This window comes from Notamacropus eugenii, chromosome 5 (genome assembly GCF_028372415.1).
Source record: "Notamacropus eugenii isolate mMacEug1 chromosome 5, mMacEug1.pri_v2, whole genome shotgun sequence".
In the NCBI taxonomy this organism is placed as follows: domain Eukaryota; kingdom Metazoa; phylum Chordata; class Mammalia; order Diprotodontia; family Macropodidae; genus Notamacropus; species Notamacropus eugenii.
Genome location: NC_092876.1, coordinates 58,655,408 through 58,682,208, shown reverse-complemented (window position 1 = coordinate 58,682,208; position 26,801 = coordinate 58,655,408). Strand labels below are relative to the sequence as shown.

The following is a 26,801-nucleotide window of genomic DNA, read 5'->3' as shown; positions in this document are numbered from 1 at the left end:
TCTGGGGCCGGGCCCGCACTCGGCTCCTGCCTCCCGTGCCCCCGCCAGAGATGGGCACTGGGAGGCAGGCTCGGCCAGGACCAATCGCCGGGCAGAACACAGAGGCGCTGGCTCTCCCGGGCAGGCATCTCCGGACCAGAGGGAGGGCATGTCCAGTCCGGGCTGGGACGGCGCTAGCGGGCTTCTGAAGACAAGGGGGATGAGTGCGTGAGTGTGCATGCGTGTGTGCGTGCAGAGTGCCCTCATTCTGCTGGGCATGAGGCGGGGAAGGCGGCGGCCAGGCCTCTGCAGTCCCCCGCACGTTGGGCAGCCGGGCCTGGAGAGCCTGGCAGAAGCCGGGTGGGTGGAAGCTGCCCCGGCCTGCCGCAGGGCCCTACCCTGAGGCAATGAATGAAGTCACGTGCTGAGGCTTCCCGGGGAGCCTCTGCAGCTACAAGAATTTTTTTTTCCTTTTGCGGAGAGGAAGTAAGAGCTTTGCAACGGAGCCAGGGACCCCGGGGAGAATTAAGTCGATCATCCGGTGATTTTGGGTGGTCGGCCCCTTTAAGGGAGCCGAGCAAGCCGCCCCTGCGGCCCCCAGAGGCTGGCGGGGTCCAAGACGCATCCTTGCGGTCTGTGTCCCCGGGCAGAAAAACTGGAAGCAGGCGACTGGCCCGGAGAGCGGGAGGGGGGCGGGGCCAGGTCAGGGGGAGGGCGGGGCCGACTCTGCGGACCGCCGCGGGAAGGGAGGGGGAGCAGGCGGGGCCACGCACTGCGGGGTCACTGAATGGGCGTGGCTTCGAGGCATTATTTAAACTATGGGCGTGGCTTCTGGCTCTGAGGGCGGGCGGGGGCGTGGGTCTAGGGCCTGGAAAGGGCGGGCAGAGCACGGAGCCCCGGAGAACCGCTGCGGGAGGCCGCGAGCGGGGCGGGGCTGGCAAGGGAGAGGCGGGGCCTGGTTCTGCAGAGGGCGGGGCTCACTGCGGGAGGGGGCGGGGCCGAGAGAATCCCCTTCCCGTGCGGCGGCGGCGGCGCCTCCAGTGTCGGTGACAGCCCCGGGAGTGGCCCTCGTCCGAGCCGCAGTTCAGCGCCCTGCCCCCCTCCTCGTAGCAGCAGCGCCGGCAGCAGCGGCGGCGGCCCCCGGGCGTCCGGACACCTCCGTCCTCGCTCGGCCACGTCTGGGCCCGAGCATCTCGGCGCAGCGCCCGCGCGCAGCCCCTCCTGGCCCTGGACCCGGCGTCCCCACTGGCCCGGCCCCGCCGGGAGCCCGCCGCCGAGCTGGAGCCGCACCTGGAGTCGGCCCTGGAGCCGCGCCGCGGGGTCCCCGAGCCCCGCAGCCGGCGCATGATGAACTCGCTGCTGTTCGGCGAGATGGCGCTGGCCTTCGGCTGCCCCCCGGGCGGCGGCGGCGGCCCGGGCGGCGGGGGCCCGGGCGGCGGCGGCGGGGGCGCGGGGCCCGGGCCGTCGCCCGTGACCGCGGCGCTGCGGGACGACCTGGGCTCCAACATCTACCTCCTGAAGGGGCTCAACGTGCGCTTCCGCTGCTTCCTGGCCAAGGTGCACGAGCTGGAGCGGCGCAACCGGCTGCTGGAGAAGCAGCTGGAGCAGCAGCAGAGCGAGCGCGAGCGCCGGCTGCGCTACAAGACCTTCTCCCGCGAGCAGGCGGTGCAGACGGGCCCCGAGCTCGCCGCCGGCCCGCACCCGCCGCAGCCCCCGCCGCCGCTCGGCGCCAACGGCAACGTGCCCCCGGGCGCCTGCGGCTCGCACCCGCAGCACTACAGCCGCCTGCCCGGCACCATCTGGAGCTACACGCAGGTCCGGCGCACGGGCGGCGGCGGCGTGGAGACGGTGCAGGGCCCCGGCGTGTCCTGGGTGCACCCGGACGGCGTGGGCGTGCAGATCGACACCATCACCCCCGAGATCCGGGCCCTGTACAACGTGCTGGCCAAGGTGAAGCGGGAGCGGGACGAGTACAAGAAAAAGTGAGTCACGGCGCCGCTGCCCCCCCAAATGGGGGGAGATAGGACCCCACACCCCAGCCCCTGCACCCGCTGTCCGGGAGCCGCGGAGAGCTGGGCTGGCCTTTGGCCTCCTTTGTAGCCCCGGGGCTCAGCTCGCTGCCTGGTACCTAGTAGGAGCGCTTAAGGACTGCGCCCTCCCCGGGACCGCTGTGACTTTAGCCCTTCTCCCGTAAAAAGCGCTTACTGCGTGCTTAACGGACACTCCCTGCCCTGGACAAAGCAGATATCCCTTAGAACCGTGGTGATGCCAACTGGGTTAAAATTGAGAGTCCGACACCTCCCCTGCCACCTTGTGCTGGCGTCCCAGGTTTGGGAGGGTGTGAGAGCCTCCCCGCACCTTGAGGAGTTGGGTTGAAGTCTGGACCCGATGGTTTTGGGGCTAGCTAACTAGGCCTAAAAAAAGCCTCCTCCATTTACGGTGTACAAGTAGGGCCTTGGGCACCGTGGGTCCGCTTTAAAGGATCCCTTCAAACAAAGCTCTTTAAACCTTCCCATTCATGGTGGCCTTAGCCTCACAAGCAGGCATTCAGGGAGGACAAAAACTTACTCTGGTAGAAATAGGGGGGTATGTGGGGATAAAGACATCGGGGTCCCCTCTCTCACAAGGAGCGGGCAGATTGACTTCAGCGCGGGTCCCCCAGCTCTGCAGGACTGCACTGCCCTGCTACTGGCCCCTCTAGCTGGTTGTATCCTCTGCTGGGGTGGGGGAATGGAGAGGAGATCTGAGGTTACTTCCTGCTTGGAGCCTGGTTGACAGATCTGTCTAGCTGCCTGTCCTTTCCTGTCTGTAAAGATTTCTCTGTCTGCCTGATGAAAGCAGAGATTTCTCTCCTTTGTTCCCCCTCCTTCATCTTCCTCCTATGCATTTTGGAGCCCCCCCTCCAGTTCATCCCCTCCCCCTCACCAGAAGAGCTAATGAGAGAAGCCCTTGCTGATCTTGGGTTACAGTGGTCACAGTGCCATATGGCTTTGGGGATGCCCTGATCATAGGCTTTCTTGGAGAAGCTCTCTAACTTTTCTCATTTATGTTTAAAAAAAAAAAAAAAAGAGGCCTACCGTTTGGCCCAGGCCTCTGCACTTGGGTCCACAAGGGAGGGAGCACCATACCCCATCCTTATCCGATCCCTCTGGGGTGAGATTGCAGAAAGTCTCTCTTACTGCTACTACTAAGTATGTCATAGTTGGGCTAGGTTATTCCCCCACACCCTCAGTGAGCATCCTTCACTTCTCCAAAAGCACCCGGGAGCAGTCTGGAGGGGTTGGGCTAAGTAAGCCAGGGATACCTTAGTAGTTAATATGATCCACTGAGGGAGTAGGATTCCAGCCCCTCCCTCCTCTCTCTCTCTCCCTCCCTCCATCTTTACTGCCCCCCCCCCCCAAGTATTTGGAGAACTTGGCTATGGCTTGGTCTCTCCAGCCACCTTGGAGAAAAAGTCACCACTGTGTCGGTGGGGGGTAGGTAACTGGGAAACAGGCCCTAGACCTCACTGGGGAGGAAGGGATTTGGTGGCAGCCTCCCTGTTGTGGATCACAGTGCCATGGTGTCATCATGCTACTTACTACCAGCTTCTGTTGTTTTGGGGCTTTGCTGTGTGTGTGTTTTCTTTGGACTTGGGTACTAAGGAGAGAGAAGGAACTGTTCTTAGTGTTACAAGGGGCATTGAGCAACATTATGACACACTGGCACCCAGGGAGTGGGGATGATGTCAGTCCCTGGCATGGACTTGGAATGCTTGAGACGTAGGTGCTGCTGGGCAAGGAGAGGGCTATGGGAGCCTTCCTTACCTCTTGTCTTTTTCCTCTACCCCAACGCAATAGTGTCTTAGTGCTTTCTTTTGTTTTATTTTCTGTTAATTGGGGGATGACCTCCTTTTTAGAGGAGTTTCCCTGTGGATTCCTCCAATGCAAAGGTGTCAACCAGCTTGCTTGAATCCTCGCAGGGGTACCAGGGAACCAGTCAGAAGATCAGTCTGTTTTGCCAAGAGGGCAAGGCATAGGGCCAAGTGCTGTGGGGATACTGAGGCCTGGAATGAGCTGGCTGGAGGATTGGGTGAAGGCTAGTGTTAGTACATCTGTGTCTTGATGGCCTTGATCCCATTGAATCTGACCCCTTCTGAAGTCCTATTCTAGATCCTGACTCTTGGCTGGTTTTTGGTTTCTGGGAGGCAGGTGTGAGAATATCTCTAAATTCTGCTTTGATGTCTGCCTGAGTACTTTTGTGTGTCTCTGCTTAGGTCTCTTAGGAGGACATTGCATCTCTTGGCTATGTCATCATTGTTCGGGACAGCTTGTGTCTAGCATTGGGAATTATTTTTTTCTGGTCCTTACACTCAGGCAAGCTGAGAGGCCCTACGCTTGGGGGCTGCCATGCTGTATGTGTATTGGGCCAACTTGATCCAATGAGCATGAACTAAAAGCACAGTAGAAAGAGCTGGACATATGATAAGGAAAATTGATGCCGTTAAGGAGCTTACAGCCTACTTCCCTGGGACTGTTTCCTGTTTCCCCATGTACAAAAGGAGAGATTTGGATTTGATGATTTCTAAGGGATTTATAAGTTAGAACATTCTGTGGTCTAAGGTTTCTCTTCCATCTAACTTTATTGTTTTTTCTAATTCTGACATTGTAAGTTCTAAGATTCTTCCCATTCCTGATGTTTTATGTCTCAAGGCCTCTCCTACCTCTGACATTCAGTGTTCTGAGAGCTGATTCTGCTCTGGTGTTCTAGGACCGTATGACTAGTGTGTTCCTTTCTCACACAGAGGCTTATCCTGTCATTCACTGCTAGAGATTTGGTGGGGGTTAGAGGGCGGACGGGAAGGGTAGTGGTTACAAAGTCCAGTGACTAGTTGGCCGAAGGGATAAACATGTCCAGGTCTCCAAGCCCCTACCTTCTGTTAGATTTCTCTGGGGACTGAGCTTGGGTTCACCCCTGACATCTCTTTCAGTTTGCCATTTCTGTGATTCTGTGACTTAGGAGGAGGGGGAGCTGCTTTTAGCCCTGAGGACTGCCCCACTCAGGTCCTTGGTCCTCCCCACCCCCCCACCTTGTGAACTTTCTCAAATCAGAGCTGGAGCAGTTCTGCCTGAAGCATCATCCTTAATTCAAGATATTACTAGAAAAATGTGGTCATCGAAACCATAACATTGACAAGGTCGCTGAGCATAGATTTGGAAACCAAAACAAACATTTCCTGCACCCTCTGCCAGCTCAAAAAAAGAAACCCCCTCTATGGGGCCAAAGTAACCCAAACTGGGTTGAAAGGAGCTGGGGCTTTCCACTGGGAGATTTGGAAAGAATGTACTTTGAATGAAATCAGATAGATGTGATGGTGGTGGTGATAATACTAACACAACGCTTACAAATAAATGCCTTACATAATTAGTTCATTTGAGCTTTCCAGGTATCAGCCAGTCAAAAAGCATTGATTAAGTGTTACCTGTGGGCCTAGTACTTTGCTAATCACTGGGGTACAAAGAGAAAAGTCCCTGTCCTCAAAGACCTTACATTCTGATGGACATGTACCAAACACCTAGGAATCAAATCTGAGGCAGGGCCAGCTGAATGGAGGTGACTGGCAGGGGTGGGGAGAGAAATGGAAGGTCAATAGTGGATCCCCTCAGTTTTTCTTTAGAAAGAAGGTTAGACCTGGGTCAAGAGACCTGGTTTTTAGCCTTGACTTTGACATTCACTTATTAGATGATGGGCAAGTTGCCTCCCCCCTCTAGGTCTCAGTTTCCGCATCTGTCAGATGAGAAGGTGGGACTAGATCAGGCAGCTGGTCCTGTGTCCCCCCAGACTTTGTCTAAATTACTCCTGTATAATGTACTGATTACATAATATTGAATATTGGAGTTATTGGTGTTTATGTCTCAATTCCTCCTAGATTATAAGTTCCATGAGGGTAAGAATATGTAGGGGTCATGTGTTACTGATTTTTAAAAAAAAAACCTTCCCTTTGTCTGAAGAACAGGCTTCCATACACAGCAGACCCTTAGCACATGTTTATTGAATTGAAAATCAGGGGTTGGACCAAACCTGGGGATGTCCTGCAGAGACTGAACCTGAGAGAGAAATTCTCAGGAATTCTCAGCCATAGGAATGAGGATTGGGCTGGGGGTGACCTGAAAATTGAGCCAGTCTCACCGACCTCTAGGAGACACTGAGTCCCACAGTCTGGCTTCTCAGAGCCCAGCCTGTTGCCCTGCGCTCCATGAGTGATGAGTCCCCTAAAATTCCTCTGTTCCCCCATTCAAAGAATTTGACTGTTAGGTAGCTGTAACAGGTTGGTGGCTTAGTAAGAGCCCTTGGTCTGGGAGTCATAGGATCATCAAATTCAAAGCTAGAAGGAATCTTTGGAGTCATTTAGCCCGACCTCCTAATTTTACAAAGGAGAAAACTGTCAGTTTCCCTAGAGAGGGGAAGTCATTTGCCCAGAGTATCAGTACAAAGTAGCAGAAACGGGTTTTAAATCGAGGCCTGATTCCAGAGAGAAGAGCCAGTGTCAGACTTGGAGCTAGGGAAACCCAAGTTCAAGCTCTGCCTGCTGGTGACCCTGGGCAAGTGACTTAATTTCTCCCAGCCTCAATTTCCTTTTCTGTAAAACGGATACTATCCACCTCACGAGGTTGATCCTATAATCAAATTGGATAATTTATATTAAACATTTGGCTTAAAGTACCATATAGAGACATTAATCATCATCATCGTCATGGCCAGGAAGACCCGGCTTCTGATACAGAATAGCTGTATGACCTTGATCATCATTTAGCATGATATTGCTCTAAGCACTTCTCTAAGACCATAACAGAGAAGGTGCCAACCTGCATACCCTTTTTGTTTGTTTGTTTTGGGGGAGACAATTGGGGTGAAGTGACTCACCCAGGTCTTATAGGTAGTAAATGTCTGAGGCTGATTTTGAACTCAGGTCTTCCAGGGCCGGTGCTCTATCTAGTGTGCCACCTCGATAACCTTGCCAACCTGCATTCTTAGAGGAAGCTCCTTACCTGGTCCCCCCTATGCCAGTAATATCATAGAGCCAGTCTCTATTCCTCTAATTGTTGTTATGCCATTGCAAAACCTGTGTTCAAGGCCCAGTTCTGCCACTGACTTGCAATGTGACCTTTAAACAAGTCACTTCTTCTCAGTGGGCCTCATTTTACCCCCCTTGCCAAATGAAGACAATGATATTCATCCTCCTTGGGTCACAAGGATGGTTGGGAGGGAAGGCTCCCTTTTTTAATTGTAAAGCCCCAGATGGAGATGACTTGTTAGCGTTCTCTCGACTGAGGGTTAAGGTGTTTTCAGGGACTGGATTACTTCTTTTCCATGCCTGGGGCTCTTCCTGTCTCCAACTCTTGCATCCCTTTTAACCACTGCCACTGGGGTTGATTTTGGGGAAGAGGTCTTTGGGGACACAAGAGGCATTGTGTTGTGACTCTTCCCTGAGGGTGAATGAAGAGACTGAGGTTGGACCAGTACCCCTTGGGGGGCCCTGTCTCCGGACAACTCTGGCAGGCTCTGGGGGAGGTAAGTACCCTGGACTTGACATGAGGAGGAGGCTCTGCCATTTAGTGGACCTTGGGCATATTGCTTCAGCCCCTGTGGGCCTCAGTGCCCTCCCTTGACAAATGACTGGGGCTAGATTAGATGATCTCCATTTACTACCCCATCATGCCCATATCTCTGCTACTACCCTCTTCTCATGGTGCAGTGAAATGACTCCTAGGCTTTGCATCAGAAGACCCAGGTTTGAATACTGACCCCGTTTCCTGAGACCCAGGGAAATAGAAGGGCTAAGCCCAGAGGCCCTCCAGGTTATAGGCAGTGAGGGCTCTTCCAACTCTGCCATTCTCTGTCTGTTATGTTCTAGGCGCCAGAGCTGGTGCTGGCAGGGATCATGGAGGGGATTACTTCAGCTTCAAAGAAGGGTGATCCATTCCTCTGATTCCTCAGTGGATGAACTGTGCCTCTGGGTCTTGTTTTTCTCCTCTGTGACTCCCCCCCTCCCCTTTTGAATGCTTCAGCTAGTTCCCTCTGCATTCACTTGGGGACCATGCACCCTGTCTCTCAGCTTGGCTGCTTTTCTCTTCTGGGAAAACATTTGGGAGGGTTTGAAAAAGGTCAAGGCTGAGAAAGAGGGGGTGGAGGGAGCCAAGTCCCAAAGAAGAGAAGGAAGCTAACGCTTGGATTCTTTCAGTTGGAATGTGTGGCATTCACTGGTTTCTTTCTGCCTCTATCAGAACAGCCAGACTAGTCGGGCACTTACCTGACTTCTTTCCTTCTCTCTTGATACCTTTAGTGAGAAATCATAGATGTATACATTTAGAGGTAGAAGGGACTTTAGAGGCCCCCAAGTCCAACGCCTTTTAGAGATGAAGAAATGGAGGGCTGTGGAGGACAAATGAGTTGCCCAAGGCCACATGACTATTAAGTGTCTAGAGTCTGGATTTAAACCAAGTCTTCTTGCCTCCAGGTGCAAATGTTCCATCCACTGCATGCTGCTGCCTTTCTAGGCAGTAATGTAAAAGGAGACATAGCAAAAGTGAAAAGCATTCTGGACTTGCTGCATCTAACACCTCTGCCATCAATCCCTTGACCCTCGATGTGACCTGGTCTCTGCTGCTCTTGGCCATGAGACTTTGGGCAAGTCATTGGCCATAATCTGTGAAATAGGACAATAATTTGTATACTAAGTATTGTAATGATAGAGTGATTTGTAAAGTGAGCCATAATACAGATCTTTTTAAATACCTAGAATCTCAATTAGAAATTTGAGGGATGGTGGGGTGGATTGGGAGACAGGAAAGGAGAACTGGGAAAAGATCCTATGCAGGGAGAATGAACTCATAAAATTCATAAATTGTCAGAACTCATAAAGGACTTAGAACACAGGATATGGGTTCCCAGAGCTGGGAGGAAACTTAGATCACCAAGTATCAGAAAGAGTTGGGAGAAACCTTAGAACCCAGAATATCAGAGTTGGGAGGGCCTTAGAACCCAGAATGTCAGAGCTGGGAGGAACCTTAGAAACCAGAATGTCAGAGCTGGGAGGGCCTTAGAACTCAAAATATCAGAGCTGGGAGGGCCCTTAGAACAGAGAATGTCAAAGCTGGGAAGACCCTTAGAGAGCTCTACTCTAACCTCCCCATTTCCCAGACTAGGATCCTGAGGCTCAGAAAAATGGTGACATGCTTAAGGCTCCTTTGGTCACACAGTGAGTTAATGGCAGAGTTAGGACTCTCACCAGGCTCCTGATACCTGTCTGGTGACATGCTCTCCCCTGCTGGGTACAATCTTTTTCATTTTTGGCTCAGGGGGAAGGATGTGGTTTCTTTCTGTAGCTTCTCAAATACTAAAGAAGGGGGGATGGTTGTCACGACGCTAGAAAGTTAACTCTCTCTTGGCTCTCTTAGGTGATTGGACTCCTCTAGAACTCAGTGGGTTGGGGGAGGCTCTTGTCCCCTGGGGATTCTTTGGCTAGCACCCCACCTGCCTTGGCAACCTGGAGCAAATGGCCTCTTCTGCTGCCCAGCTGGATTTAGCTTGTGGCTCCATTTCCCTGGCCATGAGTTTGAATAGGAAACAGTTGAGCTTGTCATGTACCTGGTAACAGCTGGACTCCTGGGTTACAGAAATGATGCATGTCACATAGCTCTTAAGAGGCACTGTCGTGGCTGAGGGGCCCTAGGAGTCTGGCAAAGCAAGTGTAATTGTCCTCATTTTACAGAGGAAGAGATGAGGCCCAGAGAAGGAGAAGTGATTTTTCCCAAGCTGTCCCACAGGTGGCCAAGCATAGACTCAAACTTGACTTGGTGTACACCAGTGCCCGAGAGGCCTCATGCCTGGATATTTAGGCTTCCCTTTCTAGTTAATAGGGAAGGTCTTGATTCAAAACTCCATGAGGACATGGTAATTTATCTAACCATTTAGGTTAGAGAGAAACCATTTAGGCCACAATGGGCAGTCTCATAATCTGGGAGCAGAAGAGCATGTCCAGGAGAGGTGGGGAGAGGAGAACATACCCAGTCACTGATGTAATCTACAAGTTGGTACCAAGCTTCAGAGGGGTATGTCTCTTCCTTTGTTGTCAGTTGCAGTACACCTTTGCCAGGTTGCAGGGAGGAAGTATATGGCTGATTTGTACTTGTCATTCAGTAAATAGAAAACAATGGGTGTATCCACTAGTGATCATCTTTTCCAAAGATTCAAGGTTCAGTACTATAATAAATATGAGTGACTTTTTTTAATGATTAAATTTCCTGGTCAGTCCCAATGATCTTTTCCTAGCTTACCATTCTGATTCTCTGTGATGTTGAACACCATGAGTGACATCATTCTGATCCTCCTGCCTTCCTAATGACCCTAACTCTACCCTCTTTGGTTCTTCCCATCTCTGCCCAGGAACTGTGATTGTGTTCCAAAGGTCCTTGGCCTCTGTTCTTTGCTTTGAATGCCAGGTCACTTATGGACTGGTGTGATTTCAATCCCATTTCTTGAAGGATAGGGATGATTCCCACATCTCTAGCCCCGAACCTGAATTTTTAAGAGTAATAGCTAATAAGAGCTAGCATTTATGTAGTACTTCTAAGGTTTGCAAAGGTGTTTATTTACGTTTATCTCATTTGATTTTCACAACAGTCCTGGAAAGGTGGTTATCCTCATTTTACAGAAAAAGAAATTGAGACAAATGGAGATTGATTGACTTGCTCAGGGTCACATAGTAAGTGTCTGAGATGAGATTTGAATTCAGGTCTTCTTGACTTCAGGTTCAATACTCTATCCACGGTAACACATCATGTATGCATTAGCGCTTCTTGATTCTTTGTTTTCTGGATTTGGAGCTGGAAGGAAGACCACAGATGCCATCTCGGCCAATCCTCTCATTTCACAAATGATGAAACTAAGATCCAGAGAGGTTGTGGCGTGTTCAAAGCTCTTCAGATCTCTAGCAGAAGTGAGATTTGAACTCGGGTCCTCTGGTTGCCAACTTTAGCACTCATTGCATCACACTTGTCTAGCAGAGACTGTAGAAGATTTATCTGATCCTCTTCCCCTTTAACAATTGCAATGATCTCCATTTCTTCACTTTTGTATCTCTTTGCAATCTCCCTATTTCCCATTGATAATCTGCGTCTCCTGCAGATTCTGGTTAACACTGTGTCCAGTGTCTAGGAGGTAACTGAGAAAGGCTTCTTGGTTTTAGTTTTGGAAAATGGGGACAATAACTTTGTAGGGTGAAGTTAAAAGACTGTTCCAGACAATCTCTTGAGGACCCCTCAAGCTCTGAAATTTCTCTTTTTGTACTTTGGAGAGTCTCATTGTCATAGAACCATAGAATGTCAGAACAGGAAGGAACTTGAGGACCTGGAATGCCAACCCTGGGACGGCCCTTAAAACATAAAGTATCAGAAGTAGAAAGACCTTTGGTATACAAAATGTCAGTGCTGGGAGAGCCCTTGGAAGATAGGATGCCAAAGCTAGAAGGAGCCATAGGTCATGGAATGTTAGAACACAGGATGTCAAAGCTAGAAGGGGCCTTATAAGGCTGATACCTCCTCAACCTTCCTGGTGGGAAAACTCGCAGCCTCTTCTCCCTTTTTTCCTCCTCATGACTCCGACCAAATGATGACTCCCCAGGTACTGCATTTCCGTTTCTGTAACATCCTCATGAATTGCCTGGTTGTCTGCAGGGCTTGGCATCCAGGCCCTCGTTTAAACAAAAGAAAGCATAAACACCGTTCTCTGTCATCCCCTTCCCCTGGCTATGACAAACCCAAAAGGAATATTAGGCATACACCTGGTAAGTGTTTTGTTGAATTAAACTGAGGCATCAATTATGGTGCATGACAATTATGTAGTACTTGAGCATCTATCGTTTCTTTTGACCCTCCGGTGATGTTGTGAGGTAGGTAGTACCAGTGTTATTATCTCCGTTTTGTGGAGACTGAGGGGCAGAGAGGAAATGATTTGGCTGAGGTCACACTTAACAGAGCTAGGATCTGAGTTTAGGTTCTGTGGACACCAGCTCCATCATTCTGATCGCTGGTCATGTTCCCTCCCAATCACAAACATCTGTATGTTGATTGCAGAACACCTGCCTGGGATTATGATTTTGGAACAAAACCCCTTTGGCAAGTGGATCCCAGAGGAAGAGATGAGGCTGTTTCTGGAGAGGAGAATTGGAGTGGAATTTGAGGAAGGGGCCGGGGCCAGGGCCAGGGCCGGGGGCTGCTACTCCCATAGTGACTCATCCTGGAGCCCTCCTGAAAAGTGCTTGCTCAGCCCTCTCTTCCTTCTAAAACCCGATGGCTGGCACGTGCTCAGACTTCCTGATGTGCAAATGCAACCCGCCATCCAGAGAGGAGCCCCTGCACTGAAGATACCGCCTCCTGCTTTCTTAATTGGCAATTTTTATTGCTTGGATTATTTAAGGCTGGGCTTGGCTTGGGGCCTCCTGCTTGCTTCCTTGGGGGAGGGGAGCAACTGAACTGTCCTTTTTCATTTCCCAGTCTGGTAGCAGACTCAACTGTAGGAGTTAGTGAGTTGGAATCTTCTCCGCCCTGGGAATAGTAGTGTTTCCTGTCTTCTGGGCTAGCCAGAAGGATGGAGGCCTAGGCTGGAGGAGCCCTGGGCCTTCAGGAGTGAAAAATGCACCTCATGCTTTCTGGGAAATAACTGACTCTTACAGCTATCTGGGCCTTTAGAACATAGAACAGCTGAACTAGAAGGCTGTTAGAACAGAGAATGTCAGAGTTGGATGGGTCTTTAGAACCTACAGTGTCAGAGCTGGGAGGGCCCTTAGAACCCATAATGTCAGAGCTGGGAGGGCCCTTGGAACCCAGAATATCAGAGCTGGGAGGGCCCTTAGAATTTAAACTGTTGAAGTGAGAAAAGATCTTAGAAACCGTCTAATCGATGCAGAAGAGAACACTGACAAAAGAGGATACTGTCTCAAAAGTGACTTGTCCAGGGCTACACATCAAGTTCATGTCAGGGTCTCTATTTGAGCCCTGATTTCCTGACTTCCAGTCCAGCCCAGTTCCAGTCAGGGAGTCCTAGTTTGAGCCATGAGAAGATTCTGGCCCCATCCCCATCAGACTGTCTTCACAAATATGCAGCTAATCAACCATGGATCCAGTAGGGATGATTGAGGGCATTCTATCTCCAATACTGGGGACACAACTCCAACCCGGGTCCTCTGTGGGGTCTACAACCCAGAAGCAACTGTTTTCCACATCTGTGTGCAGGGTAGGAGGGAGCTAGAGCAGGAATTTCTTTGTAGCATTTACAGGCTGGGTTTGTATGTAATCACAGGCAGGGGTGTGTGTGGCTGTACGGGAAGAGAAGGCAGGAGTGAGGGCTGGCTCTTGCTGTCCCTGGGCTGAGGTCACTCGTGCTGTCTCTCCTCTCTCCCTCTTCCTCCTCTCTTTCTTCAATCTCTTTCCCTTTATTTTTATAACTTCCATCTCTCCCTCTCTCCTTTCTCCATTTTTCTCTTTTTTCTTTCTGTTTTTCTCTTAAAGACATGGATCGATAGATAGAGCATTAATTAAGTGATTGCTGTGTGCCCAGCACTATGCAAGGAACATAAACACAGGCCCACAGGAGACAGCCCCTGCTCGAAAGGAGCTTACTTTCTAATTGGAGGAAAAAGTGCATACAGTCAGTACATTCAGGATAAGTACAGAGTAGCCTTAGAGGAGAAAGTTCCCAACAGTGGGGGGACAGGAAACAGCTAGGGGACATACTGCCAGGACCTCACTTCCCAGTAGGGTGTTTACAGAGAGCCTGTGTCCACGAAACTGTTACCACTTGTGGGTCCCTGGGCCAGTCCTCTAACTTCTCTAGGCCTCAGTTTCCTCATCTGTAAAATGAGGGTATTGGCCTGGATGGCCCCTAAGGTCCCTTCCAGCTCTCTATCTGTGTCATTTCTGCCTTTCTCCTAGTCAGGCCAAGGATAAGCAGACTGGCAGTGACCTCAGCAGGTCATTAAGTCCCTCCCCATGATTTCAGGTAAAGGTCATCCCATCAATAATAATGACTTCTCTTCCTCCAGCACTTTTCCCTGGGCTTTGTCCTGTGAGGTAAGTGATACCAGTCTAATTGTCTCCATTTTATTGATGAGGAAACTGAGGCTCGAAGAGAGAGCAAATGACTTTCTTATTCTAGATAAAAGTGTATTCCCTAATCTTCCTCCTTAATTTTCCTTTAGTCCACTTGCTCTACTTTCAAAGACTTTGTTTAGAGATTAGTGTTATCACCATGATAAATTTTCCTGGAAGCTCCAAATTCCCTTGTAGCAAAGCTGATAAAGGGTAGTGACTCATTTTTTTAGGTGAGTAAACTGAGTCACTGAGAGGAAGTTTGCTTTTGGTCACTTGGACAAAGAGATGGGGCCCCAATGCCTCCAGAATATGATTAATTTTTTAAAGCTACAAAGAACTGTGGGGTTTGTCTAGTCTAACTCTTTCATTTTACGAATGATGAAACTGAGGCCCAGAGAGGGAGACCAACAAGGACAGATATGGAATTCGAACGCAGGTCACTTGACTTCTGCAGTACTGCTGCCTTACTGGCCCCTGGAATGGCACAGACAGGTTTCTTGAATGTGTCTCTCTCTTCAGCTGAGGCTCTTCCTTTTTTGGGACTGTCTGGCCCAGGCCTGGGGGAGGGACTAGGGTGGAAGTAGCCTCAAATACACAAGCTCTTCAAGGCTCTCAGCTCATAAATCGGGGATTTTCAAAGAATGGGACTGAGCCCTGGCTAAGCCTTATCTATCTCTTGGGTGGTTGGATTTTTTTCCTGGAGTTTAGCTCCTGGTTAGACCACTGCTCTCACAGCTGGTAACTAAGAGAAAGCTGCCTGCTCCTTGGAGGCCAGACCTTAGAACCTAGAATGTGAGGGGAAGGGTGGGAAGGCAGCAGCAGCATAATATTGGCTCATATCTCTGGTGCCTTTAGTGTTACAAAGTGCCTTCTTTAACGTAATTCTGTGAGGTAGCTTGGTTTTACTAATGGGAGAAATGAGGCTCAGAGAGGAGACTGTCAGAGCTGGGAGAGCCCTTAGAATCCAGGGTATCTGAGCTGGGAGTACTCTTAGAACCCAGAATGTTAGATCTGGGAGGGCCCTTAGAACACAGGATGTCAGATCTGGGAGGGCCCTTAGAACCCAGGATGTCAGAGTTGGGAGGGCCCTTAGAACCCAGGATGACAGAGTTGGGAGAGCCCATAGAACTGGATGACAGAACTGAGGGAAATGTTAGCAATTATATCAGTCCCTCAGAGAGAAGACAGCTTGGTCACGTGCAAAAACCAAACCAGAACACCAGCCCTGGCCAGGGCATTCTCCTGATGGCTGTATCACATTAGTGCCTTGGGCCTCAGTCTCTCCATCTGTCAGGTGAGAAGCTGTGTTGGGCTGGGGTGAAGGAGATCAGAGGTGTGTGAACTGCTTGAAAGTCTTTGGGGGATCAGAAGCATCTGAGAGCCAGGCTGTCTTAATAATGTTTTTCCTGATTTGCTCTAGAGTCTGGGCTTGGTTTAATATTTCCTCTAAGAGACAAAGGCAGTTTTGTGCCAGCAGCTGCTGTCCATCTGATTTGGGCCCGAGTGACTTAATCCCCCCAAGATGGGAAGTGGAGCTGTGAAAGCTACTGCAAACTGCTGAATCCAGCCAAGGGATTTCGGGGCTTGGGCCTCTCCCCTCTGGCCCTCTCTTCCCTTTTGGAGAAGAAAGACACACTCTCGCCTTGGCTCCCCGGATTCAGAGTGGCCACACAAATGAGCTTTTATAACATATGATCTTTTTTTAAAAGCAAGATATCCTGGGGTTAGACTGCTTGACAAAGCTAGGGCTCATCTAGCCCCATCCCTACCTTAATAGGAGTGTGCCCAGCGCAGTAGAAGGGATGGGGCGTGGCATTTGGAGTCAGAGGACCCAGGTTCAGAATCTGCTTCTCTACCCCTGAGTAACCTTGGGCAAGTCTCTTCACCTTGCTGGGCCTCTGTTTCCCCATCTGTAAAATGAGGGGTTTGGCTAGATGGGTTTCTATGAGTCTCTGATCTTCAAGGATTTCAGTTTCTATTTGGAGATCTCCAGTGATAGATGTCTCTCCCAGAGGTAGTCCATTGCATTTTGGGACAGTTAGATTTACTTTGAACTGGAACGGGTGAATCACATCTTCATCTTTGCGTTTAGGGTCTTCGCAGGACTTTCTTCTCTGCCTAGGGTGTGACTAGGTATATAAATCCGAGTAACAGTTTGCCTGTGTGTCCCAGGTGGGGCAGGGCAGGGCTGGGCAGGGGGGAATCCTGAAGGATTAGGGAAGCTGATATTCTGGGAGGAATGTGGACTGAGCTTCATGATGAGGAGGAGGAGAATTGCACCAGCTGTGCTTTTGAGCTGCTCTGTGCAGGAAGAATGCTCCCCTGGCTGGGGACAGGAGCAAAATGAGTTTGTCAGGCAGGTCTCAGGATTCTGTCCAGGAAACTGGGCTAAATTTAGGGTTCGTTGCTCTCCTAGAATGTTAGAGTTGGAAGAGATCTAAGATCATCTAGTCCAGTCTTCATTTTACAGAAGAGGAAACTGAGGCTGAAGATAATGTTCTTGGGTAACTTTGAAGAAAGCATGTACCTTTTATTGTCCCAGTTGAAAGATAGCTTGCATATGCTGCGCCTTCAGAACTCCTTCAGGGGTCTCTATATAAATTGTTCATTGAGAGCTGGGAGAAATCTTAGAGGTCATCCAATCTGGTCTAACTTCCTCATTTTACAGGTGAGGAAAGTGAGGCTATCTCAGAAGTTGCATGACTCATCTAAGGTAATACAGCTAGTAAATGGCAGAGCCAGAACCTGAACCCAGGTCCTTTGATGCCAAATCCAATGTTCTTTCTACTCTACTGTGCCGGCTCCTTGCTACTATACATTTAGTTCAATAGCCCAGAATATTTTTCCCCTTAAAAATAATTTTTTGTTTACATTACCTTTAATTTTTAATATCTCCCTCTGGACTTCCAATGAGACATCCCTTTTAACAAAGAATTTTTTAAAAAAGAAAGAGGGAAAAAAGTTCAGCAAAACCAACCACCACCTGACCTGAGTCTGACTGTACAACGTTCCAAATCCTGTGTTCCCCACCTCTGCCAAGATAGAGAGAAGTGCATTTTCTCAACTTCTCTCCCATGTAACCAGCCCAGATGTGCCCTCAGAGCACCAACAGGTGTGTTTCTTGGTCAGGGATTCTTAACTGGGGGGAGGGGTGTGTGTCTATGAACTTAAAAAAAATATATCTTGATAACTATTTAATATCATTCATTTCTGTTGTAAGGCTACATATTTTATTTTGAGGCAGCTGGTGGCTCAGTGGATAGAACAGTGGGCTCAGAGTCAGGAAGACCTGAATTCAAATCCAACCTCAGACACATTAGCTGTGTGACCCTGGGCAAGCCATTTAACCCTGTTTGCCTCAATGTCCTCCTGTAAAATAAGGTGGAGGAAGAAAGGGCAAATCACACTAGTCAGTATCTTTGCCAAGAAAACCCCAAATGGGGTCAGGAAGGGTCTGATACTCCTGAATAATGAACAAGATTTTATTTTATGCATTTAAATATTATTCTGAGAGGAATCCACAATGCCCAAAAAGGAGTTAAGAACCCCCTGCCCAAGTCCCAAACGAGAGCATTCAGATGCAACTCAGGGAAATTACAGCAAGTTGGATCTTACTCTGGTCAGAGCGGAGCAAGTTACTGCTTGAGCTGGGGTTTGAACCCAGGCCTCTTTACTCCCAAGGCCCATTATCCAGCAGGGGACTGATGCCCTGGGAGTTTGGAACCCTTGCTTCTGGTCAGCTGAGCAGGTACATCAGCAGGAACCCTGCCACCTTGACAAGCTGCTGGTGAGAATGTGTCCTACATCCTCCCTGACTCGATGGCAGCCTCAGGTCAGGTTCCTTCAAGGTTGGATCTGGGGGCCCTGCTCCATGAGCTGGCTTGTGGCTTCTCAGGTTTTCTGCTCTACCTTTTATCTCATTTTTCTTGAACGTTTTGTTGGAGGGGCCCTACAGAGGTGATCTTGTCCCTCTATCTAGGTCAGGACCATCACAGAACTATTAAAAAAGAAAAAAGAGATGATGAAAATCTCCCTCCATATCTAGAGAGAGAAAGAACTGATGAACTCTGAGGATGGATTGAAGCGTTTTCTTTTCACTTTCTTTATTTTTCTTGCCTTTTTTTCACCCAACATGGCTAATATGGAAACTTGTTTTGCTTGACTCCACATGTATAACTGATATGATGCTGCTAGCCTTCTCAATGGATGGGGGCGGGGCTGGAGTAGGGAGAGAATTTGGAACTCAAACATTTTTAAAATTAATGTTATAAAGTATTTTTTTAAAAGGGAGCTAAACTGAGTAGGGAGCCATGACATTCTCATTCCAGTTGTTTATTAGTTAAGAAGGATTCTTTAAATGAATTTGTTTTTAATTATCAAACATTCATTTTTCTTTCCCCTTCCACCTTGCTCTCCAGTGGGGGTGGGGGAAAAGTCTTGTAACAAATGTTCGTAGTCAAGTAAAACGTTTGCCGTGTCCAGAGGTGTGTTTATCCTGCCTGTTGAACATCTCACTTCTCTGCCAGTAGCAGGTGGGGAGCAGGCTTTATCTGTGTTTTTCTGGAATCATAATCATATCAGCATGCATTTATCCAGAGATTGTTCTGTGCTGTGGATTCAAAACCACACAGCCCCTGCCTTCCAGGAGTTGTTTGTCCTTTCTTGGACCAAGACATCAGGAAGTTACGTTTTCATGGAGGAGACCACATGTTAAGTATAGGTGCAAAGAGGATGCTTAGGAGTGTTTGGAAGGTAATCTCAGAGAACCAGCACTGATGGCAAGAGGGGGCTGGAAGAGACCTTTTGGAGTCAGGGAAATTTAAGCCAAAGTTTGAAGGAAGTCACGGAATCCAGAAGGCAAGGCAAGAAGGGAAAGCATTCCAGGCATGGGGTACAGCCAGTGCAAAAGTGTGGTGATGGGAGACCTTTCCGTGTTCCTGGAGTAGAGAGTGTAAGGGGATTAAAAAAGCTGGAGAGCTGAGGAGAGGCCAGGTTGTCAAGAGCAACTCTGAGTTAGGAGGGAGCTCAGTTGAGCCCAGGTCTGAACAAGAATGCCCACCACAATACCTGACCAGTCTCTGCTTGGAGACCTCCAAGTAGAGTAAAGCCACAACCCAGACCTTCTCTTTCCATAGAAAGCCACTCATTCTGCTTTGGGACGGCTCCAACTGTTTTAGGATGGTTTTCCTTTTACAACAAGCATTATAAATGTGTGAATTAATTTATCTGTGTGTCAGTGGTCAAGTCACTTTCTTCTTAAAGCCTCAGTTACTCTGTCTGTAAAATGGACTGTAATTATTCTTGTACTGCCTACCTGGCAGGGTGGTTGGAAGTAAAGTATTTTTGCAAACTTTAACTGTCTACATAAATTAGTCACTCAAGCTCTGGGCCTCGGTTTTCGTCATCTGTAAAATGGGGACTGTCATACCTACTCCACCTCCCGATCTGGGGAAAGCCCTTTGTAAATTACCAGAGGCCTTCTCTGCAAGGGCTCCTCCTTTTAAAGCTCCTGACTCTTATAAGGGCCTTCCCGCACCACTCCTGGTCACTGAGGCCTTGCAACTAGCTTCCTCATCAATCAGGAGGTGCTTCCCCATTTCTAACCTCAATCTCTCACGATGCAGTGGCTGCCCATTTCTTCTAGCTGAGTCACCAGTGGGAGGGAGACGGGCTGAGCTACAGCTTCCATCTGATAAGTAGAACCTGTCATACTGCTGAAGGTGCTTCGGGATCCCCTTGCCAACCCTCAGTGCCTTAACCTTGTCATAAGGAGCTGTTTCTTGACTGAGGCCTTCTAGTTAGCATGAGCTTTCTCCTTTTGAAGGTCTCCCTGACCATTTCTGTAGACTCTTGGACAACTCTTATAGATTCTTGGAATCGGGAAACCTGTGTTCTACCATTGGCTGGTTCTGCCGTTAGTGAGTCTTGAGGTCATGCTGAGTCTCATTTTCCTCATCTGTAAAATATGGGGGTTGGGTCCCTTCTCTCTCTGACTTTCCATGTTCTAAGGTCCCAACTGTGGCAGTCTGTCTTCCAGGTGTCCCTTCTAACTTCATCATCCTGTGTTCTAAGGGCCCTCCTAGCTCTGTCATTCTGTAATCAGACATCACTTCTAGCTCTGACATTCTGTGGTTCTTTCCTGGGGCAGAGGGTCATTTTTGATCTGGGAAATAATCGCAGAAGGCCTTGGCTGTTGCTCTCTGTCCCTTTTTGGCCTTTCTTATAACTTGAGAAGTAGAAGGGCCCCCATACATGATAGGTGCGCCCACTAAGACACAGCCAGAGACTCCAAGCTCAGCTTGAAGACCCCCTGTGAGAGTCCTGCCCCTGTCACCCTTCCCCCACCCCCACCTCCCAGGCAGTCCATTCCACTTTGGGACAGCTATTATTGTCAGGATGTTTTTCCTGACACAGAGCTTAAACTGGACCCTTTTTGATCCTACCCTCTTGACTAGCCCCTTCTCAAACAGGTGTCTTAGGGTGTTGAAGCAGCCAGCTCCATCAACACCCCGTTCAGCTCTTTAGAATGTGACCTTTACCCTCCCTTTCAGCACGGTGCTGGGGGTTGTCAGATTCCTGACGATCCAGGGCCATTCCCAGAAGCAGAGACTGGGACTTCCTCTGTGTTGCCTAGGAGCTAGGGAGGGTCTGGCTTCTCCTGATGTCAGTTCCATAAATCTGAGACCCTAGGGCTCAGGATAAATGTACTTGTTCTGGGCTTCTAAGAATTCTCAAGTCTAGAGAAAACCCCAAACAAACTGTTCTGCTGCCTTCTCATTCTCATCTAACTGGTATATTTGCTTTAGCCTAGTGCTAAGTTTCCTGAGAATTCAAGATGGGCAGGGAATAGACTTTGTAGATTTCAGGAGGGTGAAGGGATGCCCAGGTAGCATCACAACAAGTCTGGGCCAGTTAGTCTAGTTTGCAGAGAGGACGGTGTGTGACCCTCTCTCATGTGGGAGTAGGATTGGCGTACTGTAGCCAGGCTCTCTCCCCTCCCCAGCTCTGCCCTCACCGGAAGGAAGCCAGCTCTGGGCAGGCCTGGTATCTCCTAACGTCTCTGAAGTCTAGTTTTCTCTCCTCTTCACTGCACTGATTCCATCACCTGCCTCCACTGTTAACCACATGGAAGTCTGGGTCACCCTTTGAATCCTCAGAGTTCTCCTTGCTTTTTATAGCTGGGACATCTCAGAGAGGGCACACAGTGGAGGAGGCATTGCAGTGAGAGCATCCACATTCTTTGGATAACCAGCTAGGTTGTTATGGGATCCCACAGAAAGTTGGGCACTCCTTCCACCACTGCCTTAGGTAAAATAGGGTCAGGGGAATGAGAGTGGAATTCTAGGTCAGTCATAGAATATTGGAACCCAAAGGGACCTCATATATCATCAGAGCTGGATGGGACTCTAGAATGCCAACCTTTCCATTTTACAGATGAGGAAACTGAGGCCCAGATAGGTGATGGATATAACCTGCCTAAGATCACACTGGTATGAAGACAGGATTTGAATCGAGGTCCTCTCATTCCAGAGATAGTACTTTTTGGATTGTACTGCCTTGTCTTTACATCTGGGCCAACTCCCTTCCTACATGGGTGTAGAACCCAGAGTAGGCAAAAGATTTGTCCAGACTCTCCTAGATAGTCAAGGGTGGAGATGGGCTTTGAACCCAGGGCTGCTTCCTGCAAATCTAAGCACTTTTCCACTATACCACCATGGTTGGTACCTTTGACAGGCCTTTATTCTGGGTCAGGGCTGGGCTGGGCTGCTCACTGAAGTCCAGTTCAAAGATTTACAGCCTGGGAGGGGAGCAGGAGTCATTGGTGGGAGTCTTTCATTCAGAAGTCTCTTCTGCCTTGGGACAAGCTGATGCCATATGGTGGCAGGCATCATTGCAGTGATATCAGGCATCCAGAATCTGGCCTTTCATTCCTATCCCTATACCCTGTACCTGTCCCTCTGCTCCCTTGAGGAATCTTTGGTAGGAAATCCATGAGGATCCTTTTCCTTTCCCCGCTTCTTAAGAGATCACAGAATCTCCAAACTGGAGGGGACCTCAGAAGTCATCAAGTCCAACCCCATTCATTTCACAGATGTGGAAACTGAGTCTCAGAGTGGTTAAGTGACATGCTCAGGGTCACACAGCCAGCAGGTGTCTGAGGTGAGGTACAAACCCAGATCTTTCTGACACCAAGATCAGTGCTCTAATCATAGTGGGTGACTTGTAGTAGTAACCTACTGTTGGAGATGGGCAGATAATGTAGTGTGTTAAGGTTACAAGGCATTTCCCTCTCCCCACAAAAGCCCAGGGAGGGTAGTCATTCAAGGGTTTTTATCCCTATTTTACAGATAGATTGTTAACCACTTCCCACCCCGGGTCCTGTTCTGGCCCCTTTTCTCTTCTTATTCGATATTTTGTCCTTTAACGATCTCATTTGCTTCCACAGGTTCAGTTCTTCTCTCCCTTTACCCCAATATCCAAACAGTCACCAAATTTTGTTGATTGGACTCTCTCATTACTTCTGTACTAGCCTCTTAATTAGACTCCCTGCCTCCATTTTCTTCTCTCTCTCTTCCATCCTTTCCACAGCTACCAAAAGATATTCTCAAGATACAGATCTGACCACGTTACTCCTTTGCTCACAACATAGTGCTTTATTACATAATGCAGAATACAAAGTGGCAGTAATTATCTTGAATTTTTGATGTTTGTGTGTATTGTATCCCTTCAGGGTAGGGGCACAAAGTAAACATTTAATTAATGTTTGTTGCTCTGAATTGGCTGAACTAAGAAAGTGAGGGTTAGTGAGGTGGTTGATTTACCCAAGGTCATTGGATGCCTTCACCAAGAGACCATTGTCCTGGTTGGGAAAGGGTTAAGTGCCCTGGTAGAATGAGAAGGGACGGCCTTCCCAGCTGGTATCTTGCCCCAGAATGTGCTCTGGCCATCTGGCCCCATATGGGGCAGAGGACACTAACTCCCATCTGTCCCAAGGAGAAGGGTATTAAAGAGAAGCAATTGTGCCTCTGTAGGCTTTTGGTGGGGAGGAGACACAGGGGGAGGGGGCAGGAGGAAGAAGGTTTCTAAAGCCAGCCCAGGACCTCTAGGGCAGGTGACTGAGCCTGGAGGCACAGTGTCCCAGGACACAAGCCCTTAGCTCATGTTATAATGAGAATCGTCTCTGTTTCCTAAATTTAGTTTCTGGAGTATAATTTGAGATCTGCCCATGTATTCTAAGGCTCACAGAATCATAGATTTAGAGCTAAGAGACACTACAAAGGTCATCTAGTCTAACTGTCTTCCTTTTACAAAGAAGGAAACTAAGGTCCAGAGGAGCTCAATGACTTTGCTGAAAGGGTACACCAGTAGTAAGTAGCCGGCAAAACCAGGTTTTGAACTCAGGTACTTTGTGTTCTTTCTGCTTTTTTCTGACCACTATTCAACAAATTCATTTCAATTTAACAGCCACTTATGAAGTGCCTACTGTGTGGTTACCTTTTCTGCAATATAGTCTTAGAGAGTTGTCTGCAGAGGTGGGGTTGTGACTTGCCTAAGGGCATATGACCAGGGTAAGCCAGAGTGGGGGCTACAACCAAGGTCTTCCTGGTTCTGACTGGCCCTCTCGCCTCCACAGTATGCTGTCTCTTGATGATAATAGCAATTACAATATCAGTAATAATATAATAATAGCTGACAGCTTTTGTCTTTGTATCTCCAGCCCTTAACACGGTTCCTGGTATGTAGTAGGTGATCAATCAGTGCTTGTGGATTGATAAAATGCTTTATTGTGAGTTATCTCATTGTTCCTGACAACTAGACTGTGAGGTATTATCGTCATTTTGCAGAAGAGGAAACTGAAGGTCAGAGGAGTTCGGTGGCTTGCCTAGGGAGCACAGAGCTAGCAAATGTTTAAGGCAGGATTTGCACCCAGCTCTTCCTGATTCCAAGTTTAAGGCTCTATCCCTTCCACCCTGCTCTCTGTGCTTATTCCATTATTTTCACTGTATTATTGTGGATGAAGCTGAGAAAAATAAGTTAGTGATTTTTCCAGGGTCACACACCTCCTGAGTGCCAAGATCTGTATGATCACAGCTCACAGATTTGAGGCCCCCCAGTCCCAATTCCTTGGCTCAGGGTCAGTCACATCTTACTTGGCTAGCCGAGGCATGTGCTAGGGAAGGAATGCACCCACTTTCTTCTCCTTGGCCCTTCCCTATGACACCTGGGGTGAGTCTAGACTCATTCATCAAGAGACTAGAGGATCAGGTCTCAGAAGGAAGTAAGAGAGTCCTGGGGCAGGAAAAGAAAAGCTACACCAGAGAAAGAGTGCTTATTCTTGGCTCATCTCTGCTAGGGAACGTATTTGTCCTCTTTGTTCCTCGTTCCTTCCCTTTACCTCTCCTAAACTTTGCTGGGTGAAGTGTTGAATTGTAGATTTAATACTAGCCAGCATGTATATGGTGCTTTAAGGTTAAGCAAAATACTTTTAAAATATTATCTCATTTGATCCACTTTACAGATAAGCAGACTGAGGCTAAATGGCTATGTTGTGCTATGAGGGCTCTCTCTCTCTCTCTCTTTCTCTGTCTCTCTGTCTCTGTCTCTGTCTCTCTCTCTCCTCCTCCTCCTCTCTCCCTCTGCCTCCTTCTCCCTCTTTCCCTCTTGTCTCTTTCTGGCTCTATCTGTCCCTCATTCGCTCCTCTCTGTCTATCTGAATGCTTCTCTGTCTCTCTCTCCCCCCACCCATACTGATCACAACCCCTCTAATTTAGAAGGTAGACTTTGAATATTGTTGGGGCCCGTGAACATTCACCATGTAGCCAACCTGGGGGTGCACATCCCTGATGTTAGAAGCAGACTGGTGCTCAGGTGCCAAATCCTGTCACTAAGCTTGAATCTTCCTTTCTCAGTAGGAGCTGATAGAGCCCTTACCTGGGGCAGTCACCCACATGCCCCAGTAAGGTGTCAGAAGATGACTTTGGTAGAGATTCCCCCCAAAATAAGGAACTGAAGGGTCAGAGCAGCCCCAGCAGGGGCAGAAGTGGGGCTCAGCCCAAATCTTCTGATGCTTTGTACGTGTCCTGTGGTCTCCCTAGACCCTGGCTGCCTCCTGCTGACAAGGAGGTGCCTTTTCCCTTTCCCGGTTTCCCCTTACCTTGTTCCTGCAGGCAGGCTGGGAGCAGCCTGGCCTCAGTGGGGAGGCAGCCTCACCACTTTTTCATGTAAAGTTTAGTGTTTTGCCTATGCTACAACATGAAGCTGATATTAAATAATGAGTCTGTTCCCTTGAGCAGTATTTAGTCAGCTAATCCCCTCCGCTTGGAACAGGCGATTACCAGTCTAATTACCTGTTCCGGGGAGCCAGGAGTCTGGTGTATTTCACCTCCAGTTATGACAATTCCAGTGTAACACACAAGGGCAGGCAGGTGGGATGGGGCTTCCCAACTGGCCGCCTGTTCTTTTGTAAATCACCTTTCCTACTGTTTTTTCTTCCTTTGACCTCCTATTCTCCTCTGCAATGAACCGGACTGTTCTGCAAAGGGGGCTTCTTCACTCCTCGAAATAGAGTCTTAGCCAGGGTGCAGGTATCCAGGCTTGTGTGGAAGGGGCTGAGGCTGGAGTGGATTTAAGGCAGGAAGAACCTCCGAGAGATGGGTGCCCTCATCCAGAACCTCAGCTCTACCTTGGGAAACACTGAAGGCCAAAGAGTCTAAGGGACTTGACCAAAGGCATAGGGCAGTAAAGAGCAACTGAATCTGAGCCCTGGGGGCCCAGGCTCAGCTCCCCACTCAGCCATATCTCATCTGCAAACAAATGACATTTCTCCACCTCAGTTTCCTCATCTGCAAAACAGGGAAGCAAGATTCTAACTCTAAATTGGTGGTAGGCTGTCACAATGGAAGGATTGAGGACCATTGGTGTCATGGAACTTGAGTTCAAATTCTGTCTGCTCTATACTAGTTGTAGGACCATGCACAAGTCATTTAATCTTTCTGAGCCTTGGTTTCTTTTTCTGTATGATGATTGACCTCTCAGGGTTAAGTGGGGGGAATCCCAAGAGATGCAAAGTATTTCCCTCCTTGAGTTTTAGCTCCTTCATCTGTAAAATGGACATACTACACTACTTCCCTCTCAGGGCTGTGGGGCAAGCACCTTGTATGCCATCCAACCCTATGGAAATGAGAGTTGTCATTATTATCACCATGGTGATGAGCTGTTGGTCAAACAGAGGGAGACTCCTGAATGGAAGGGGCTGGAGGAGACACCCTTTCTTGATGGGTGGGGGATGTTCCTGATGAACCAGCATGGTGGCTTCTGGGTGCCAGGGGTTTGGAGACCATCCCAGGGAAGGTGACTCATGCCATTGTTATGCACCAGATGGGTACTCCCTCACATCTGGACAGAAGAGGTTGGGGAAGCTATTAGACAGGTTACCCCATAAGGAGCGCTTGATGAGTTGATTCATGGGTGGGAAGATGTAGGATATTACTTGTGAAAATGAACCCAGTACAAGCCAACAAACATATTAAACACTGACTATGTACAGACTTCTGTGTTGAGTGCTGGGGTAGACACATTATTCATATTCAGCGTGGTGTCATGGGTAGGGAGTCAGTCTTAAAGACAAGAAGAACCGAGTTCAAGTCTTGCCTCTGACACATGATGGTTGTGTAATGCGGGGCAAGTATTCTA

At 48.9% G+C, this 26,801-nt stretch overlaps 1 protein-coding gene across 2 annotated transcripts in view; it reads left to right on the top strand.

The window, feature by feature from the left end:
• Positions 1-1,225: 1,225 nt before the first annotated feature.
• Positions 1,226-26,801, top strand: part of IFFO2 (intermediate filament family orphan 2) — a 59,674-nt gene continuing 34,098 nt past the window's right edge. Inside the window, exon 1 of one of the 2 annotated variants that reach the window (XM_072609094.1) lies at positions 1,226-1,961. In XM_072609094.1, coding sequence (XP_072465195.1) covers positions 1,324-1,961 — 638 coding nt within the window. In that variant the 5' untranslated portion in view covers positions 1,226-1,323. The remainder of the gene's footprint in view (positions 1,962-26,801) is intronic. The other variant, XM_072609093.1, reaches the window with a different exon arrangement.